The sequence below is a fragment of the Schistocerca nitens genome, chromosome 10 (assembly GCF_023898315.1).
Source record: "Schistocerca nitens isolate TAMUIC-IGC-003100 chromosome 10, iqSchNite1.1, whole genome shotgun sequence".
NCBI classification, from domain to species: domain Eukaryota; kingdom Metazoa; phylum Arthropoda; class Insecta; order Orthoptera; family Acrididae; genus Schistocerca; species Schistocerca nitens.
The window spans coordinates 222,665,200-222,687,444 of record NC_064623.1 but is presented as its reverse complement, the minus strand read 5'-3'; the positions used below and the strand labels follow the sequence as shown (position 1 = coordinate 222,687,444).

The 22,245-nt window shown below is 38.3% G+C and overlaps 1 protein-coding gene across 1 annotated transcript in view; it reads right to left on the bottom strand.

The window, feature by feature from the left end:
- Positions 1-3,183: 3,183 nt before the first annotated feature.
- LOC126210023 (serine/arginine repetitive matrix protein 1-like) overlaps positions 3,184-22,245 on the bottom strand; it is a 264,901-nt gene continuing 245,839 nt past the window's right edge. Inside the window, exons 17-18 of the mRNA XM_049939127.1 lie at positions 13,602-13,668; positions 3,184-4,206 (exon numbers count right to left, since the gene is read on the bottom strand). Coding sequence (XP_049795084.1) covers positions 4,094-4,206; positions 13,602-13,668 — 180 coding nt within the window. The 3' untranslated portion in view covers positions 3,184-4,093. The remainder of the gene's footprint in view (positions 4,207-13,601; positions 13,669-22,245) is intronic.

The following is a 22,245-nucleotide window of genomic DNA, read 5'->3' as shown; positions in this document are numbered from 1 at the left end:
TAGACACGAAACCCATGCCTGCTACAGTAGTAGAAGTTTATATGCCAACTAGCTCTGCAGATGAAGAAGAAATTGATGAAATGTATGATGAGATAAAAGAAATTATTCTGGTAGTGAAGAGAGACGAAAATTTAATAGTCATGGGTGACTGGAATTCGAGAGTAGGAAAAGGGAGAGAAGGAAACATAGTAGGTGAATATGGATTCGGGCTAAGAAATGAAAGAGGAAGCCGTCTGGTAGAATTTTGCACAGAGCATAACTTAATCATAGCTAATACTTGGTTCAAGAATCATAAAAGAAGGTTGTATACATGGAAGAATCCTGGAGATACTAGAAGGTATCAGATAGATTATATAATGGTAAGACAGAGATTTAGGAACCAGGTTTTAAATTGTAAGACATTTCCAGGGGCAGATGTGGACTCTGACCACAATCTATTGGTTATGAACTATAGATTAAAACTGAAGAAACTGCAAAAAGGTGGGAATTTAAGGAGATGGGACCTGGATAAACTGACTAAACCAGAGGTTGTACAGAGTTTCAGGGAGAGCATAAGGGAACAATTGACAAGAATGGGGGAAAGAAATACAGTAGAAGAAGAATGGGTAGCTCTGAGGGATGAAGTAGTGAAGGCAGCAGAGGATCAAGTAGGTAAAAAGACCAGGGCTAGTAAAAATCCTTGGGTAACAGAAGAAATATTGAATTTAATTGATGAAAGGAGAAAATATAAAAATGCAGTAAATGAAGTAGGCAAAAAGGAATACAAACGTCTCAAAAATGAGATCGACAGGAAGTGCAAAATGGCTAAGCAGGGATGGCTAGCGGACAAATGTAAGGATGTAGAGGCTTATCTCACTAGGGGTAAGATAGATACTGCTTACAGGAAAATTAAAGAGCCCTTTCGAGAAAAGAGAGCCACTTGTATGAATATCAAGAGCTCAAATGGGAACCCAGTTCTAAGCAAAGAAGGGAAAGCAGAAAGGTGGAAGGAGTATATAGAGGGTCTATACAAGGGCGACGTACTTGAGGACAATATTATGGAAATGGAAATGAAGATGAAATGGGAGATACGATACTGCGTGAAGAGTTTGACAGAGCACGGAAAGACCTGAGTCGAAACAAGGCCCTGGGAGTAGACAACATTCCATTGGAACTACTGACGGCCTTGGAAGAGCCAGTCCTGACAAAACTCTACCATCTGGTGAGCAAGATGTATGAGACAGGCGAAACACCCTCACACTTCAAGAAGAATATAATAATTCCAATCCCAAAGAAAGCAGGTGTTGACAGATGTGAAAATTACCGAACTATCAGTTTAATAAGCCACAGCTGCAAAATACTAACACAAATTCTTTACAGACGAATGGAAAAACTAGTAGAAGTTGACCTTGGTGAAGATCAGTTTGGATTCCGCAGAAATGTTGGAACACGTGAGGCAATACTAACCCTACGACTTATCTTAGAAAATAGATTAAGGAAAGGCAAACCTACATTTCTAGCATTTGTAGACTTAGAGAAAGCTTTTGACAATGTTGACTGGAATACTCTCTTTCATATTCTAAAGGTGGCAGGGGTAAAATACAGGGAGCGAAAGGCTATTTACAATTTGTTCAGAAAACAGATGGTAGTTATAAGAGTCGAGGGGCATGGAAGGGAAGCAGCGGTTGGGAAGGGAGTGAGACAGGGTTGTAGCCTTTCCCCTATGTTATTCAATCTCTATATTGAGCAAGCAGTAAAGGAAACAAAAGAAAAATTCGGAGTAGGTATTAAAGTCCATGGAGAAGAAATAAAAACATTGAGGTTCGCCGATGACATTGTAATTCTGTCAGAGACAGCAAAGGACTTGGAAGAGCAGTTGAACGGAATGGACAGTGTCTTGAAAGGAGGATATAAGATAAACATCAACAAAAGCAAAACGAGGATAATGGAATGTAGTTGAATTAAGTTGGGTGATGCTGAGGGAATTAGATTAGGAAATGAGACACTTAAAGTAGAAAAGGAGGTTTGCTATTTGGGGCGCAAAATAACTGATGATGGTCAAAGTAGAGAGGATATAAAATGTAGACTAGCAATGGCAAGGAAAGCATTTCTGAAAAAGAGAAATTTGTTAACATCGAGAATAGATTTAAGTGTCAGGAAGTCGTTTCTGAAAGTATTTGTATGGAGTGTAGCCATGTACGGAAGTGAAACATGGACGATAAATAGTTTGGACAAGAAGAGAATAGAAGCTTTTGAAATGTGGTGCTATAGAAGAATGCTGAAGATTAGATGGGTAGTTCACATAACTAATGAGGAGGTATTGAATAGAATTGGGGAGAAGAGGAGTTTGTGGCACAACTTGACAAGAAGGAGGGACCGGTTGGTAGGACATGTTGTGAGGCATTAGGGGATCACAAATTTAGCATTGGAAAGCAGCGTGGAGGGTAAAAATCGTAGAGGGAGACCAAAAGATGAATACACTAAGCAGATTCAGAAGGATGTAGGTTGCAGTAAGTACTTGGAGATGAAGAAGCTTGCACAGGATAGAGTAGCATGGAGAGCTGCATCAAACCAGTCTCAGGACTGAGAACAACAACAACAACGACAATGATATGAGGCTGGGTAAGGGGAAAAGATAACTTGAATTAGGAAGCATAGGAAACTATGAACAAGCAATGTGATTGACTACTCACATCTGACTCATGATTCATTGTGCTCAGTCCTGCTATTCATAACAACACATGCAACACAGACACGATAAGTGCAATTTTACAGCTAGTTATCTCAACAGAATTGAAAATGCACAGCTTCAAAATAAGTACGGTCACCATATAATAAAAACAAAATGACTTTGATGCCATAGTTATCCCATCACAAGTAACTCATTTTATTGTACTTTGCCTTATGTTTCTTATTGATTTACAAAAATTGGGACAAAAAAATCCACTACAATAAATTATTTGTTACAATTAATAATAAAAGGAATGTTTATATTTCACCATTGGTTTTTATGAAAGTTCCTTCTTATATTTTCTAAGATTTTAGTATTCTTATCATACTAAGTTAAATTAAATTCTAAGGCCAAACTATCAGTTCACCATAATCTTAGTAAACAGTTCAAAAATAAAATGAAACCACAAAAATTTGATTACTTAACTACGGGTTAGGTGTAAGTTCTTATTTCACAAATTTGTTGAAGGGAATAGAAAGGTGTTGATGAAACAAACATTTAAGGAGAACACAAATGTTCGAATGTGTATTAAAAGTGTGCACTGTAGAATATTTTGTGAAAGTGGGCAATACAGGAAATATGATATTCATGTTTTATTGCACATTGATTTAATGTGCATATTGCTTAACACAAAAACAGATTTAAAAAAATTTGGCAACACTAAATATTACAGATTGTAAATGATAGGTCAGTTGCAACTGAAAGGTATCCACATCAGTTCCTGAACAACAGGATGTTTCAGTCTTTATTATTAATTGATTGCAATCAGATTTCCTAAGCAGATGTCATATCAAACAAAACTGATAGTAGTATGTAAAGAGTTTGAGTCATTACTCATTCATTTTCCTTCTTTCATTTGGTAGTGATCTCCTTAACTAGCAGTAATTACTGATGTTTATTCTTTCAGTTGCTGGGTCCTTATCTCTGACTGTTATTGTGTTCTCACATATGTTATCTGAACTACGTTAAAACCCTGATATGTCAACATTATTTTGATGTATTGTATTACCACAGTCACTGTTGCACCAAAGGGGACTCAATTAGGTTACAATTTCTTTCACCATGACAACTATTTATTCAACTTATGTAGCATATTCAGTTTCATATGTCATTTTACTAACAGACACTCTTGAAAATAATGTGCTGTCTCCATTTCTCAGTTTGGTCATCATTACATTATGTAAGAAAAAAATAATAAAATAAAATAAAAACCTCTAGTTTTCCTCAACTGTACCAAAACAGTAAGCTCTGTACCATTGTATTGTATATATTTTCAGCTGTTGCCATTTTCAGTACTGAATTAGGAACAACAGGTGCTATGGTACAGGCAATGACATTGGAGTAAATCACTGAGAATGTGAAGGGAAACAGAAGCTGCCTCTGTCACGACGTGTCGCTCACACTTGTGCTGTCCGTGTCATCAGGTATACTGTATGGGAGGACTGCAGGAACCAGGCCCTCACTGACTTCCCCTTCACTCAGGTCCTTCAGAGTCCCTGGAACAAAAGGTTGAACACTTCTTGTAAGAGCTTCATTTACCTTTCAGCAACCATAAGACAAGACAACAAAGACTGGGTGAACAACAACATGCATTCATCAATTGTGAAGCCCTTATTGTAGTCAAACTGTTAATTATATAAAGTCAATTTATGTTGTTGATAAAAATTAGCTTCTAAATTCACATTATAATTACACAAATCGCATGTTATATGATTATATGAAAAATGCATTAATTAATTTATGGAATCAAAACTGTGTATTGTTAATGAATAGAAAGCTTCCTTATAAAATTGGTTTTGTATTAGTTCATTTGTGTTTTATATTGAAAGTGTGGTCTGTAACTGAATAAAGTTCACCTATATAAAAAGTTCCTGACAGCCTATGGTATACACAAAAAATGATTTCAGTTAAAGCCTTTTTTTATTTTCAACAAAATCAGAATTATCTTTACAGTTAACTAGTTTCGACTCTCTGAAAATGTTCATTTAAGAAGTTCAACAGATAATTGTGAACGTGTCAGAAAATTAAAACTAAAAAATATTTTAACTATTTTAGCAGTCATAGATGACTGCAAATAATACATAAAAATGTCATACTCGGAAAACTGTTTTGACATTCAGTATATAAATGACATCTTTTGTGAAAAATACTGTTTTTTAACATTTTTCTGAACAAATTGTAATGCTAGGCTATGACTTGTAACATCAGTTGTCAGTTTTCATATTTGATTAATATTTCAAGACACTTTTAATTGTAAGTGGAGGGATACATCATGGTGGGGACCTTAGTTGGAGTATGATTTGTAAAAATAAAAATTAGTAATTTTTATAGTTCATTTAAAAAAACTATAAAAGTGAAAATACTAAAATAGTTGTTTTCATATGAAAATGTTACTTAAAATGTTCTCAAATGTTGAATGTTGAAAAACAGAACTCTCTCTCTCTCTCTCTCTCTCTCTCTCTCTCTCTCTCTCTCTCTCTCTCTCTCTCTCTATCTATCTATCTATCTCTGTGTGTTAGGTGCAGTTCCGTAATCTGAAGCTGAACTAACAATAAATGAGTACAATATAGAGGGATTACCAGTGTCTTATGGAAAGGAAAACATAGAACCTTGTCATAAGCATTTGTAGTTTACATTTATCACTGTTCATGTCAGTATACCCATACAGCGTAGCTACCCACGGTCGCAGCATCTCCAGTGATGGGCAGTCAGTCTCCAAATATGCTGAGGGGCTCACTGAGGCCGCAGCAGACCAAAATTACCCTCCGTGCCCTGTCCAGAAGCAGATTTCCTGTGTGTCTCTCCCCAGTCACATGCTGTGCCCTACAAAGGAGTGCCCCCCCCCCCCACCCCCACCCCTCCACCCAAATCAGCCACCCAACCTATGCAATATCCTTGTCCATCCCGATTCCCCTCATACTCCCAACCCCTTGTCCTATGGCTCATATCTTAAACCTGGACCTAAATGCAAGACCTGTAACCCTATATACTTACACTAACACCTAGTTTAGTCAAGTCACATGCATTTCCTATCCCATAAGACACAGGACCACCTTGCAAAAGCAACCATGTGGTCTATGCAGCTACTGTGCAGTATTCTATATGAACATGACCACAAACAAGCTATCTGTCTGCATGAATTTCCACCGCCAAACTGTGGCTGAGAGACATTTGATCCGCCCAGTTGCCGAGCATACTGCACAACGTGGTGTCCTTGTCTTGAATGACTGCTTCGCAGCCTGAATTCATCCCACTACCACCAGCTTTTCTGAACTGGACAGGTGGGAACTCTCCTGGTGACCTATCCTCAATTCCTGTAACCAGCCTGTCAGCCGACTCACATTCCCGCCTAGCATCAGCTATTCGTAGTCCCTGTCCGTGTACTCCACGATTCGCTACTTTGAGATTTCCGTAGGAGATCAGACTTAAATGTGCATCCACACTGAATGTGGTGGATCCATTGTCCATCGAGGCAAATCAATTACATTCTTTTCCGCCCTCTCCCCTCCTTCAATTTACATAATATGTTTCACAGCTGCAGATTCCACACAGTGTCTGTTCTTTCAGACATGTCTGGAAGAACAGACACCGTGATTTCATACATGTATGCATGTGACCTGAACTGCAATTTACTTAACTGTAATGATGCCAAGTTGTTATCATACATAATATTATTAAAAAGATATATATTGGTAGGGTTCCAAACGCTATTATCAAAAAGTATTGTTGTGGAGTAATGTGTAGAAAGCTGCAGAGGATGATGAGTGAATAATTTGTGGTACAGTAATGAATAAATGAGTCTGATTGGACAATCAGTGTAGCATACAAATAAAAAAGGGACAAATTCCAAAAAACTGATTGAGAGGTATTCCACAAAATGTGTATAGCACTTATACAAAAGCAGTATAAAAGTTGAGGTTTGCTACACAAAAATGATATAGGTTTCTTGTTGTATATGTGTTTTTATTATACATTAGTACATTTAAGAACAAAATGGTACAAAATGTGAAAAAAATGAAACGTTCTGTATGCAATGGTTTAACATAAAAAATGGTAAAACTACCACGGTGCTCATTTTATCTCATTTCACAAGGTTCTTGTAAAACCACCTATTCTCTCTGTCACGTATGGAGTCATTTTAGCTAAGTTCCTTCTCTTATCTTCAGACAACCTAGATTCACAGTGTCGTGTTTCCAGCTGCACCTATTGGAGATCGAAAGAGTTCATGTGCCCCTAACTCTTCAATTGCATTAAGAGCTGATTGAACCTGCAGTACCCCCTATCCATTCAGCAGCCAGTCTGATCCACTATGATTTTGAAATATGCGCAGTGGTGAAATTCATATGTTTTTCAGCAGCTGACGTCATAAAAATCTGTTTCTTGCTTAACAGTCACTATGAATGGTGTTGTACTGCAGTGATATAAACTAAATCTTTTGGAACTTCACACACAGTTAGCCTCTTTCATTTCTCAATGTGAGCAATACTGTGACTGGAAGATATAAAAGTGTGTCCTTTCACCAAAGCATGTGTTCTGTTTCCATAAAATAACACTTCGCTGTTAGGTAAACCCAAAGAAACATCTTTTTTTCTGTCCACAGAAGTTGTCAGTCCGTATCATCAATTTCTTTTTACAAGAAAGTCATGTTTTAAAGGCTTTGTGCATGTAGGCTGCAATTTCATTTTCACACCTGCCACATATGACCTCATGCCAGAGAAATGTGACAGGTTTGATTATCACCAACATGAATGTGAAAGTTGTGATCTGAGAGCTGCAGTAAATAAAACTTTTCACTGTGCCTTAATGAAGGAAGTGAAATTGCTTTTTGTAAATCTGTTGCAGCTCTACACGCTTCTGAGTTAGGCCCCTGACTCCTAATTGCATCAGATTTCACAGAATCCATAGCTCTCTTTGCTTTTTGGTGATGGGATTCTAGCTGGAGTTTATTGTCTTTACTACTGGGATCACACCTCAGTTTGGCTCTAAGAAGAATGCATGTAGAATATGTGTAACTTGAACAAATGATGAAATTTTAGTTTAGAGAATTTGTCTTTAAAGACTGTCAACAATGTACGAAAAGATAGATTGCTACTTACTGTAAAGATGACACATTAAGATGCACACAGGCACAATTGAAAACACTTACACAAAGCTTTCAACCACAGACTTCATCAGAAAAATTGAAACATACACCATTCATACACACAACCAAGCACATCCCATGCACAGTCAAGCCCTACTGGTACTCGGGAGCCTACTTCACTGAAAGCACAATATTGGCTTTTCAAGAATTTCCTTTCCTTCATTGAGTAATGTCTTTCCTTCATTTTCAGCACTACCTATATCTCTCCATTTTGGTTCAGTTTTCCTTTCCATTTTACAATGTTGTATATTATGTATTTGTAATAATTACTTCAGCAATGCCCTATTGTTGCAAATGAACCACAGAGCTACTTCAATTGTAAGCAGTTCACACAAGTGCATGCCAAGACTCTCACAGAGAACAGAGAATTGGTTCATGACTCATTATTTGAACATCAAGACTCTCACAGAGAACAGAGAATTGGTGCACGACTCATTATTTGAACATCAACGTCGGTGTTAGGCACGAGTGTCATCTTACAACAGCTATAAAATACTTTCCCTGCTGTTCTGGTGCTTGTATCAAATATGCGTAATTGGCCTTGGCGTTTACAGCAGAATTTCACCAATAACTCAAATAATCATTCTTTGGTACTTGATTCATTATTTACGTACATGCCACAAATATTGAGGACAATGATGCAAATGAATAATACGGGAACATTTTAGTGGACTCTTGAATGGAAGTCATGAAATATGTGAAAGAACTGGAGATTATGAAATTGTAAGTTAACATATACTAAAATAATGAAGATTAAGTATAACGTGTATTGCCTGGAGTTAAAAATGCACCTATGTGTTGCAGATTCTCAAAGTACAGGTTTCTGATGTGTACAAGACTGCTTCCAGTTAGTTTATTAAATTCCTGAATATTCAAAATACAACTGTGTCCCTACGACAATCTGTTCATTCCAGCAGAATTTTTTATCTGTGAACTATGTATTCATGTTTTGGAACAAGAACTCATTGATTGGAGCGGTAGGGCGGGGAGGGGGGGGGGGGGGGGGCAGCCTCTCACAGCCTCATAACCAGTATTCCATTCTATACAGGAACAAAAATCGTATACCGCTTATCTCAGAGAATAATAAAAAGTCTTACATATGACATTTTGCGCAAAATAACTACATTTGGCTGTCAAATTGGAGTGCTTTAGGGCACTAAATCTGGACCTTGTGTTAGTTGCCTTTTTAAAGTGAATGAAAATATTTTTCTTCATGTATAATAATAATTCCTTAGAAACCTACCTCTCATCTGGTGTGTTGTTGTAGTTAAGAGAGTCCAAAACCTGGCTTGAACCAGCTCTCCATGCTAATCTATCCATTGCTAGCCTCTTCATCTCTGCATAACTATTGCAAACTATATTCATTTGAAACTGATTACTGTATTCAAGCTTTGGTCTCCCTCCATAATTTCTACATACTATACTTCCCTCCATTATCAAACTGACTAATCTTTGATGGCTTAGCGGAGTTTTTTTTTTTTTTTTTTTTTTTTTTTTTTTTTTTTTTTTAACAGAGGCCTTCCTTTTATTAAGTTGTACTATAAAAATCTTTTCTCCCTCATTCAATTCAGTACCTCTTCAAATACTTTCTGGAAAGACTTCCTAACACCTGAATTTATATTCAGCATTAACAAATTTTCCTTTTTCATGAAAGTTTCCTTGGTATTGGTCATTTACCTTTTATATCCTGTTTAGTTCTGCTGTTACCACTTATTCTGTTGCCCAAGTAACAAAACTCATCCACTACTTTTAGTGCCGCATTTCCTAAAATAATTCATTCAGTGTCATTTCACTTAATTTGATTATTTTCACCATCCTAGTTTCACTGTTATTTATGTTCATCTTATAAACTATTTTCAAGTCATCGTCCTTTTCATTCAATTGATCTTCCAAATCCTGTGCTGTCTATGCTACAATTACATGTATACGTATATAGCTTCTTTTCTGTGTTTACTTCGTAGATTCTTACTTAAGTTGCGTGTGAGTTTCGTATAGGAGGTGTAATTTCGAGTTTTAGTTACTGTGATCGCAAATTCAGGCAGATTGTAGCACAGTCATTAGGCATTTGTACAGGTTAGTTCATACATTCTTTGCATGTTTCCCTTGCGTTATCTAGGCATGGACTCGTGTTTCAGTAACTGTTGTTCAACATCGATTAGGATGGACAGGGACTGTGATTGCTGTGTTCGGATGAGGGCTGAGTTGGCATCCCTTCGCTCACATATGCAGGCGGCGCTGACTTCGGTCGTGCAGCTTGAGGCTGTTGCTAATGGGCACCACTGTGGGGAGCCGACTTGGGTATCACGGGGATGTCAACCTCGTCCCGTCTGTCCCCAGATCGGTCTGCCACTGTGGTTGCCCCGGTTGCTGCCCGAAGTGGGGCTGAGCCCTCGCCTGTGGTTGATTGGGAGGTCATTGCAAGGCGTGGGAGGCAGAAAAGACATCCCCGGAGGCTGATCAGAAAGCCTCCCCGGTGCGTCTGACAAACAGGTTTCAGGTACTGTCTCTGCCTGAGCCAGATGCAGCTGCCTCCCCTGTTTCAGAGGATGATTCTCAGCCTTCAAGGTCCGGGCAATCGCAGAGGGTGGGCTTATTGGTAGTTGGGAACAGATTCCTTGACTTGTGCCATAGGGTGGTGGGGTTTTGGGTGCCGCTGAATAGGTCAGGATCTCACTACACTCAGCTGGCGGCTACACGGGTAGCGGAGGCTGTGTGGTGTGGACTGGGCGGTTTTTTAGGTTAGAAGGCCTCAGGAAAGTACGGGGTGGGCTGCAATCTCAAAGGGTACATGGCAAATACAGGACGTGCTTGGATCAAGGAACAGTCAGAATTGTAGTTGTAAATTGTTTTAGTTGTGCTGGGAAAGTCCCTGAGCTTCAAGCGCTAATAGAAAGCACAGAAGCTGAAATCGTTATAGGTACAAAAAGATGGCTAAAGCCTGAAATAAGTTCTGCAGAAATTTTTACAAAGTCTCAGATGGTGTTCAGGAAAGATAGATTAGGCAGAATTGGTGGTGGAGTGTTTGTGTCTGTCAGTAGTGGTTTAACTTGTAGTGAAGTCAAAGTAGATACTCCATGCGAATTGGTATGGGTGGAGGTTATACTTAACAGCCAAACTAAGTTAATAATTGGCTCCTTCTACTGACCCCCAGACTCTGATGATATAGTTGCTGAACAGTTCAGAGAAAATTTGAGTCTCGTAACAAATAAATACCCTACTCATACTGTTATACTGTAGTTGGTGGGGACTTCAAACTTCCCTCGATATGTTGGCAAAAATACTTGTTCAAAACTGGTGGTAGGCAGAAAACATCTTCTGAGATTGGCCTAAATGCTTTCTCTGAAAATTATTTCGAGCAGTTAGTCCACGAACCCACGTGAATTGTAAATGGTTGCGAAAACACACTTGACCTCTTAGCCACAAACAATCCAGAGCTAATAGAGAGCATCATGACTGATACAGGGATTAGTGATCACAAGGTCATTGTAGCTATGCTCAATACCGTTTCTTCCAAATCCACCAGAAACAAATGCAAAATAATTTTATTTAAAAAAGTGGATAAAGTGTCACCAGAAGCCTTCCTAAGAGACAATCTCCATACCTTCCGAACTGACTATGCAAATGTACACGAGATGTGGCTCAAATTCAAGGATATAGTAGCAACAGCAATTGAGAGATTCATACCTCATAAATTGGTAAGAGATGGAACTGATCCCCCATGGTACACAAAACAGGTCCGAACGCTGTTGCAGAGGCAACGGAAAAAGCATGCAAAATTCAGAAGAACGCGAAATCCCGAAGATTGGCTAAAATTTACAGACACGCGAAATTTGGCACAGACTTCAATGCGAGATGCCTTTAATAGGTTCCACAACGAAACATTGTCTCAAAATTTGGTAGAAAATCTGAAGAAATTCTGGTCGTATGTAAAGTACACAAGCGGCAAGACGCAGTGAATACCTTCCCTGCGCAGTGCCGATGGTACTGTTACCGACGACTGTGCCGCTAAAGCGGAGTTATTGAACGCAGTTTTCCGAAATTCCTTCACCAGGGAAGATGAATGGAATATTCCAGAATTTGAAACACGAACAGTTGCTAGCATGAGTTTCTTAGAAGTAGATACCTCAGGGGTTGCGAAGCAACTCAAATCACTTGATACGGGCAAGTCTTCAGTTCCAGATTGTATACCGATCAGGTTCCTTTCAGATTACGCTGATGCAGTAGCTCCCTGCGTAGCAATCATATACAACCGCTCGCTCACCGATAGATCTGTACCTACAGATTGGAAAATTGCGCAGGTTGCACCAGTGTTTAAGAAGGGTAGTAGGAGTAATCCATTGAACTACAGACCTATATCATTGACGTTGGTTTGCAGTACAGTTTTGGAGCATATACTGTATTCAAACATTATGAATCACCTCGAAGGGAACGATCTATTGATACGTAATCAGCATGGTTTCAGAAAACATCGTTCTTGTGCAACGCAGCTAGCTCTTTTTTCGCACGAAGTAATGGCTGCTATAGACAGGGGATCTGAAGTTGATTCCGTATTTCTAGATTTCCGGAAAGCTTTTGACACCGTTCCTCACAAGCAACTTCTAATCAAGCTGCGGGCCTATGGGGTATCATCTTAGTTGTGCAACTGGATTCGTGATTTCCCGTCAGGAAGGTCGCAGTTCGTAGTAATAGATGGCAAATCATCGAGTAAAGCTGAAGTGATATCAGGTGTTCCCCAGGGAAGCGTCCTGGGACCTCTGCTGTTCCTGATACATATAAATGACCTGGGTGACAATCTGAGCAGTTCTCTCAGGTTGTTCGCAGATGATGCTGTAATTTACCGTCTAGTAAGGTCATCCGAAGACCAGTATCAGTTGCAAAGCGATTTAGAAAAGATTGCTATATGGTGTGGCAGGTGGCAGTTGACGCTAAATAACGAAAAGTGTGAGGTGATCCACATGAGTTCCAAAAGAAATCCGTTGGAATTCAATTACTCGATAAATAGTACAATTCTCAAGGTTGTCAATTCAACTAAGTACCTGGGTGTTAAAATTACGAACAACTTCAGTTGGAACGACCACATAGATAATATTGTGGGGAAGGTGAGCCAAAGGTTGCATTTCATTGGCAAGACACTTAGAAGATGCAACAAGTCCACTAAAGAGACAGCTTACACTACACTCGTTCGTCCTCTGTTAGAATATTGCTGCGCGGTGTGGGATCCTTACCAGGTGGGATTGATGGAGGACATCGAAAGGGTGCAAAAAAGGGCAGCTCATTTTGTATTATCACGTAGTAGGGGAGAGAGTGTGGCAGATATGATACTCAAGTTGGGATGGAAGTCATTAAAGCAAAGACGTTTTTCGTTGTGGCGAGATCTATTTACGAAATTTCAGTCACCAACTTTCTCTTCCGAATGCGAAAATATTTTGTTGAGCCCAACCTACATAGGTAGGAATGATCATCAAAATAAAATAAGAGAAATCAGAGCTCGAACAGAAAGGTTTAGGTGTTCGTTTTTCCCGCGCACTGTTCGGGAGTGGAATGGTAGAGAGATAGTATGATTGTGGTTCGATGAACCCTCTGCCAAGCACTTAAATGTGAATTGCAGAGTAATCATGTAGATGTAGATGTAGATGTACATGCCACCCACACAGCATGTATAACTGTTTAGTGTTGGTCCAATATAGTTTAATCTAATGGCAAACAAGCTATATTGCCACATTTCTTATTACTGAAAAAATGACTCACCTCCATTTTCTTTCCCATCAACAGCAGCAGTTGAAGTTGCTATGAATCTGACTGGCACAGCCTTTGCCTGCATAACACAGAGGACAAAATCAAATTCACAAATGTAGACACATTGTTTCATATGACATCTTTACATACATAAGAATATTAATAAAGAATGTTCTGCAAATGTACAAAATCATGGGCAAAAATCAGCAAATCTTTTCCAATAAAAACAGACAAAAGTCAAGGCGATACTTGATAAGTTTCATGAGATTGCTGACAGAGCTGACCTGCAAATCTCTTGTGATACAAAATAGTACATGGACTCCAAACATGTAGCCTCATTGTGGTAATGGCTCTGATGTTCAACACTTCAAGCACTAAGTGAAACTGTCAGGAACATTGGCAATGACAAGGTGAGCAATGAAAACTCATATACAAAAAGTACACAAAGCCTACACAATGGCAATCAATATTTATAATAGGAAATCCTTTTCCACCTACCGAGCATGGTGGCGCATTCGGGAGGATGACGGTTCAATCCCCTGTCCGGCAATCCTGATGTAGTGGGATGAGATTCCGCCTTATGCAAGACACCTTTTTTCCTATTTTGTTTCACCCAAGACACCTTTTTTCCTATTTTGTTTCATCCATATGTGTTTCAGCACTTTTGTGCCTTGTTCAGTGGGTTTAATTTTTATTTTTAACTTTTTTTGAAAAACCTACTGAAGATAGCATAGAAGTGCTGAAACATGTATGGGTGGAACAAAACAGGAAAAAAAGTGTCTTCCATGAGGTGGAATCTCATTCCATTTTCATAGCAAGCACAGGCATAACAAGAAGAACTGCACCACAAGAAGATCATCCTGATTTAGGTTTTCTGTGATTTCCCTGAATCGCTTCAGTAAAATGGAAGGATGGTTCCTTTGAAAGGGCATGGCCAACTTCCTTCCCAATCCTTTCCTAATCCAATGAGACTGATGATCTCATTGTTTGATCCCTTCCGACAAATCACCTCCCTCCCCCCCCTCCCCCCTCCTTTTCCACCAAAGCCAAACTACGTCACCAGAAAACATTAATTTTCCCACAGGCACTTTATGCAACTGAGACATCATTGTTAACCATAAATGCTATTGTCAGTGAGAAAATGGAATAACAGATACAGAGGAAAATATTCAGATCGAAGATGGTAATTGGATGTGCAAACGTTTGAGACAACTGTATTCCATGACTGAAGGCTTCTTTCACTGTATGGTAAATATGCTTGAAAACTCTTGAACATATATCAAAACTGTCAATTAACCAAGAAAACATTCTGCATCATAAATGGGACCTGAAAAACCAAACCATTAAGGCTACTCAACATCCAGAAGTATCTCAAAGAAATAGCTGTTGACTCTGTGGAAACTACAAGGACACAATTCTGGCAGAAGACTGACTCAAACAAGTTCATGTCAACAATGGACATAAATCTGAAACTAAAAAATGCATTGATAATATGGGTCTCATAGTCACAGAACAAAGAAGTTATGAGAAGATAATAAAAACAGAAAGACTAAAGCTACATATTGGTTCTAGAGCTCTTTAAAGAATCAAATGAAACAATATTATTAATAATAGTAACAGGGCACACATACCACAGGTACACACTTCGCTTTGTTGCATTTAAAGTACATCTAAGGCATGTCACTGCATATTATCTTTTGTAAAATGACTGCCTGCTTCATCTCCCCATCACCGTCTATGAAAATACTGTAGATAAGCATCAAATACAAAAGCACTGATGTTCTCATGTTTTGCAGTAATAAGCATTTTGAAACTTGCACCATAGAAATTGAAATTCAATTAATTCAGTATACGGGGTAGTGACTTAAAACGCAATTTCTAAATTAATATTTTCAAAAGCATAACCCTATGAGCACTATACTTAAATCCATTGCTATTTCATATGCTCAATCTCTCTCAAATATAATTTGTACAAGCGTTGCGGAAACCAGCAATCACCGCTATTTATAGCATTTTTATAGCCGCACTGAGATTGGAAACCCACAGAGTATCTACCTGTAGCGAACATACAACAGTAATAAATGAGAACAGAACTGAAGACTTTAAGACTTTTTGTAGAATACAGACTGGAGAGAACCTTTCTGGATTGCTTCCCTTCCATACCAATTAAAATGTAAATATGCATAGTTTTTACTGTTTCTGAATGCAGGGTATGGAACTGAGACTGGAACAAAAATATTGATTCCATAATTTGAATAAAGTATAATGCAGCAGAAAGGTATAAAATAATACTATACGGGATAAAACAGAAAGCATGTTTTACTTATTATAGATAGATTCTTCAGTGGACTGCTATTGATAATATAAAAAAATGTAGCAGAAAGTGGTTAGGAAGCCTGGCTTTCACCCAGGAGGCTGAGGTGCGATTCCCAATACTGGAACAGAATTTTTCTGCAGTCACTACTCCAAGCTTTGGTAGTGCAGTCAAATGGCTGATCATTTGTAACACTTGGTGGTGTTTAAAAATTTAACGTATTCTGCAACATAGCCTACAGTTTCCAGGAGAAGTGTAACAAAAATTTAACAAAATTCAACTCCCATCTTTTTTCTTGTGAATATTAGCTGACAAACACTGACCAGCTGTCACTGTTACAATACACAGCAGCTCATTTTCTGTGGCAACATTTCACAACACAGTGCTGTTCAAAATTCTGTTTGGGATTGAGTGGTAAATGGTTTGCATGTGGGTAAGAAAGAGAGTCACAGACTGCAGACAATAATGTCAGTTAGATATTGTTCTTGTGGAGTACATTTAAGTTATCAGTTAACTGGATCCAGTGACAAGCCAATGGCAGTACTCGTATAATATGCGGATAAAACTCGATTCATGTGGGATCATTGCCTCTTCATGTTATTCTAGGTCAGATGTAAATACTACCATATATATGTAATATAATTCTGTTGAATTCTCCACTCACTCTGATCAATTTCAAACAAGCACTGTATACTAACTGAGAGGTTCAGAAAGAAGCCTCTTCGTTCATCATAACCTAAAGTTTCACGTGGTAAAAGATACTTCTCTTGTAACATAACAGATACTTCTGATCAGAATACCGAGTTGCTTGAAATTGTCCATCTTTTTTGTTTCAGTCTGATTACTTACACTTACTTTGTTAGTTGTAATCATATAATGCAGGTTTTCACTTTTCATTTCCTTTTTAGAAGATTACTGCCACCTACTGAAAGTAAGGAAACAGCTCTCATTGACAGTGACATAGTAGGTTTCATGGAGGATGGATTTCATGAACTGGGTGTCTCAGTTGAAGTATGAGATCAAAAATCTGATTACAGGTAACTTATATCACCTAAATGTAATGTTTCAATTACCACTACAATAATCAAAACACCAATAAAATCCATCTATTACTTTCAAGATACTTTTCCTCCAAAATATCAGTTTCTAGACTTATGCCCTATTAAACAAATGGAATCATTTGATGTGCATATCAACCATTGTTGTTGTTGTTGTGGTCTTCATTCCTGAGACTGGTTTGATGCAGCTCTCCATGCTAATCTATCCTGTGCAAGCTTCTTCATCTCCAAGTACCTACTACAACCTACATCCTTCTGAATCTGCTTAGTGTATTCATCTCTTGGTCTCCCTCTACGACTTTTACCCTCCACACTGCCCTCCAATGCTAAATTTGTGATCCCTTGATGCTCAGGACATGTCCTACCAACCGATCCCTTCTTCTAGTCAAGTAGTGCCACAAACTTCTCTTCTCCCCAATCCTATTCAATACCTCCTCATTGATTACTACCCAAGAAATCTTCAACATTCTTCTGTAGCACCACATTTCGAAAGCTTCTATTCTCTTCTTGTCCAAACTATTTATCGTCCATGTTTCACTTCCATACATGGCTCCATACAAATACATTCAGAAACGACTTCCTGACACTTGAATCTATACTCGACGTTAACAAATTTCTCTTCTTCAGAAACGCTTTCCTTGCCATTGCCAGTCTACATTATATATCCTCTCTACTCGACCATCATCAGTTATTTTGCTCCCCAAATAGCAAAACTCCTTTACTACTTTAAGTGTCTCATTTCCTAATCTAATTCCCTCAGCATCATCCCACTTAATTTGACTACATTCCATTATCCTCGTTTTGCTTTTGTTCATGTTCATCTTATATCCTCCTTTCAAACACTGTCCATTCCGTTCAACTGCTCTTCCAAGTCCTTTGCTGTCTCTGACAGAATTACAATGTCATCAGCAAACCTCAAAGTTTTTATTTCTCCTCCCTGGATTTTAATACCTACTCCGAATTTTTCTTTTGTTTCGTTTACTGCTTGCTCAATATACAGATTGAATAACATCGGGGGGACTTTACAAACCTGTCTCACTCACTTCCCAACTACTGCTTCCCTTCCATGCCCCTCGACTCTTATAACTGCCATCTGGTTTCTGTACAAATTGTAAAAAGCCTTTCGCTCCCTGTATTTTACCCCTGCCACCTTCAGAATTTGAAAGAGAGTATTCCAGTCAATATTGTCAAAAGCTTTCTCTAAGTCTACAAATGCTAGAAACGTAGGTTTGCCTTTCCTTAATCTTCCTTCTAAGATAAGTCGTAAGGTCAGTATTGCCTCACGTGCTCCAACATTTCTACGGAATCCAAACTGATCTTCCCCGAGGTCGGATTCTACCACTTTTTCCATTCGTCTGTAAATAATTCACGTTAGTATTTTGCAGCTGTGACTTATTAAACTGATAGTTCGGTAATTTTCACATCTGTCAACACCTGCTTTCTTTGGGATTGGAATTATTATATTCTTCTTGAAGTCTGAGGGTATCTCGCCTGTCTCGTACATCTTGCTTACCAGATGGTTGAGTTTTGTCAGGACTGGCTGTCCCAAGGCCGTCAGTAGTTCTAATGGAATGTTGTCTATTCCCGGGGCCTTGTTTCGACTCAGGTCTTTCAGTGCTCTGTCAAACTCTTCACGCAGTATTGTATCTCCCATTTCATCTTCATCTACATCCTCTTTCATTTCCATAATATTGTCCTCCAGTACATCACCCTTGTACAGACCCTCTACATACTCCTTCCACCTTTCTGCTGTCCCCTATTTGCTTAGAACTGAGTTTCCATCTGAGCTCTTGATATTCATACAAGTGGCTCTCTTTTCTCCAAAGGTCTCTTTAATTTTCCTATAGGCTGTATCTATCTTAGCCCTAGTGAGATAAGCCTCTACATCCTTACATTTGTCCGCTAGCCATGCCTGCTTAGCCATTTTGCACTTCCTGTCGATCTCATTTTTGAGACGTTTGTATTCCTTTTTGCCTACTTCATTTACTGCATTTTTATATTTTCTCCTTTCATCAATTAAATTCAATATTTCTTCTGTTACCCAAGGATTTTTACTAGCCCTGGTCTTTTTACCTACTTGATCCTCTGCTGCCTTCACTACTTCATCCCTCAGAGCTACCCATTCTTCTTCTACTGTATTTCTTTCCCCCATTCCTGTCAATTGTTCCCTTATGCTCTCCCTGAAACTCTCTACAACCTCTGGTTTAGTCAGTTTATCCAGGTCCCATCTCCTTAAATTCCCACCTTTTTGCAATTTCTTCAGTTTTAATCTACAGTTCATAACCAATAGATTGTGGTCAGAGTCCACATCTGCCACTGGAAATGTCCTACAATTTAAAACCTGGTTCCTAAATCTCTCTCTTACCATTATATAATCTATCTGATACCTTTTAGTATCTCCAAGATTCTTCCATGTATACAAACTTCTTTTATGATTCTTGAACCAAGTGTTAGCTATGATTAAGTTGTGCTCTGTGCAAAATTCTACCATACGGCTTCCTCTTTCATTTCTTAGCCCCAATCCATATTCACCTACTACGTTTCCTTCTCTCCATTTTCCTACACTCGAATTCCAGTCATCCATGACTATTAAATTTTTGTCTCCCTTCACTACCTGAATAATTTATTTTATATCATCATACATTTCTTCAATTTCTTCGTCATCTGCAGCGCTAGTTGGCATATAAACTTGTACTACTGTAGTAGGCATGGGCTTCGTGTTTATCCTGTCCACTATAATACATTCACTATGCTGTTTGTAGTAGCTTACCCGCACTCCTATTTTTTTATTCATTATTAAACCTACTCCTGCATTACCCCTATTTGATTTTGTATTTATAATCCTGTATTCACCTGACCAGAAGTCTTGTTCCTCCTGCCACCAAACTTCACTAAATCCCACTATATCTAACTTAACCTATCCATTTCAATTTTTAAATTTTCTAACCTACCTGCCCGATTAAGGGATCTGACATTCCACACTCCGATCCGTAGAACGCCAGTTTTCTTTCTCCTGGTAACGACGTCCTCCTGAGTAGTCCCCGCCCGGAGATCCGAATGGGGGACTATTTTAACTCCAGAATATTTTACCCAAGAGGATGCCATCATCATTTAACCATACAGTAAAGCTGCATGCCCTCGGGAAAAATTCCGGCTGTAGTTTCCCCTTGCTTTCAGCCGTTCACAGTACCAGCACAGCAAGGCTGTTTTGGTTAGTGTTACAAGGCCAGGTCAGTCAATCATCCAGACTGTTGCCCCTGCAACTACTGAAAAGTCTGCTGCCCCTCTTCAGGAACCACACGTTTGTTTGGCCTCTCAACAGATACCCCTCCGTTGTGGTTGCACCTATGGTATGGCTATCTGTATCATTGAGGCACGCAAGCCTCTCCACCAACGGCAAGGTTCATTGTTCATATTCTGTGTAATTTTTATTTTTAAATTTTATAGTGACTCTTGTTTTAGTATGTTTTCAACACTTCCATCCCCATGACAATCCAGTTCACACAATAAACATGATTTGTACATGAACAGAACTGGAAATCTGTGAGACTTCTCAAATTCTGTTTATATAGACTAAAACTTGCTTTAAATTCACCTCCATTGTCATTTGAAATTGCGTAAGTGATAATTTGGTTCAAAACATACTTTTTAATTACATAGACTCAGTTGTCTCCATACAAATGACAGCACAAGTCATATGAAAACAAGCTGTCTCAGCTGTAGATTGTGCCAGTTATGGTGGTTGCTAGCACAGGGGTGGAAGCAACACGCAGTGGTGGGGTCTGCTAACTTCAGATGACATGGATATTTTCATTTATAAGAAATAGTGTGGTGGCAATCCTGATGCTGGCCATATTGAAGTGCAGCAGGTAATATGTCCTTACTTTGTCACTGGAGGTTAAAAATAATAATAATAAACAAACAGTGCATAAAGTTTCTGTTTGTTGTTAAGACCTATATGTTTGACAGATATCACAACCCAAACACTGTTAATTATAGCAATATAAGTACTTATGCATGTGATGCAACTCTACTATTCAAAGATAAGAATATAGAAAAATTTGGGAATGAAAGCCAACTTGAAAGTAAATATTTCTATTCAAAGGTTTGCTGAAATAAATTTTCACAGCAAACAGTCCTAAACAATTTCTTGAATATTGGATCAAATGTCAACACAGTAAAGATACCAACATTTGCATAGATGAATGAGTTGGAGAAACTCCACATACAGAAACAGCCTTGCATAATTATTGATTAAAATGTAAACTGAGATAAGCATGTAACACACATAAGTGGAAAAAACAGCTCAAACCTATATGTGTTGAAGAAACTCAGCTATGTAAAAAGAGACAAATGCTATGGAAGTAGCTTAGTGCAAAAATTAATTCTACATTAAGTTATGGCATACTTTTGTGGAAAAGTACATCCAAAACACATATTAATAGGGTATTTAAAGTGCAGAAATGAGTAAATAAGTATGCTAGCCAAATTTAAATGGAAGAATCATGTAGGCCAGTATTCGAAGCACTTAAGAATTAACGGTATGAAGCTTATATCTACATAAATTCCTACACAACACTACATTCAAATATGTTCCCAGTACTCAAGGTATTGAGACATGACACAACAAAACAGAGCTTGTTCCATGGACCAGACACAGCACCATACAATTCACATCAAACTCATTCTATACAGGACCGAAAACTGAAGAAAAATTTACTTCAAATTTGAGAAAGATTTAAAAAAAAAAAATCCTCAAAACATATTTGATAGAAAACTGTTTCTGTAGCACAAATGATTTTATGTGCACTACAAAGTATCACTAACTGCAATGTAAGGCTGCATACAAAATGGGATGTAGCTTAGACAAACCACAAAATATGTCCCTGAAAGTGAGAGAAATAAATTCTAAAACTATATATACAGCATAGATGATGTAAGCAAATCTGTAATTTAATATTGTATAATCCCAGAATATTGCTTTTCAGAATTATAATTTGCTAAATATTAGTTATTAGACAGACATACTTTTCCATGCTTGTGATACAGATTTGACTCAATCTCTACAATGTATGTTGGCTACGGCTCCAATAATCATTACATTGCAGATCAACTCAGATATCATATGACTGTGTGTCCCAACACCCCTGGACACAGCTAATGGAGAAATTTACAGTAGTAAGGAAAGAGTTACACATTGCCTTCATAGATTAAGCAAGAGCTTACAACAAAGTTCCTAGAACAAAACTGTGCAAAGCTCTGAAAGAGATAGGTATGAATGACG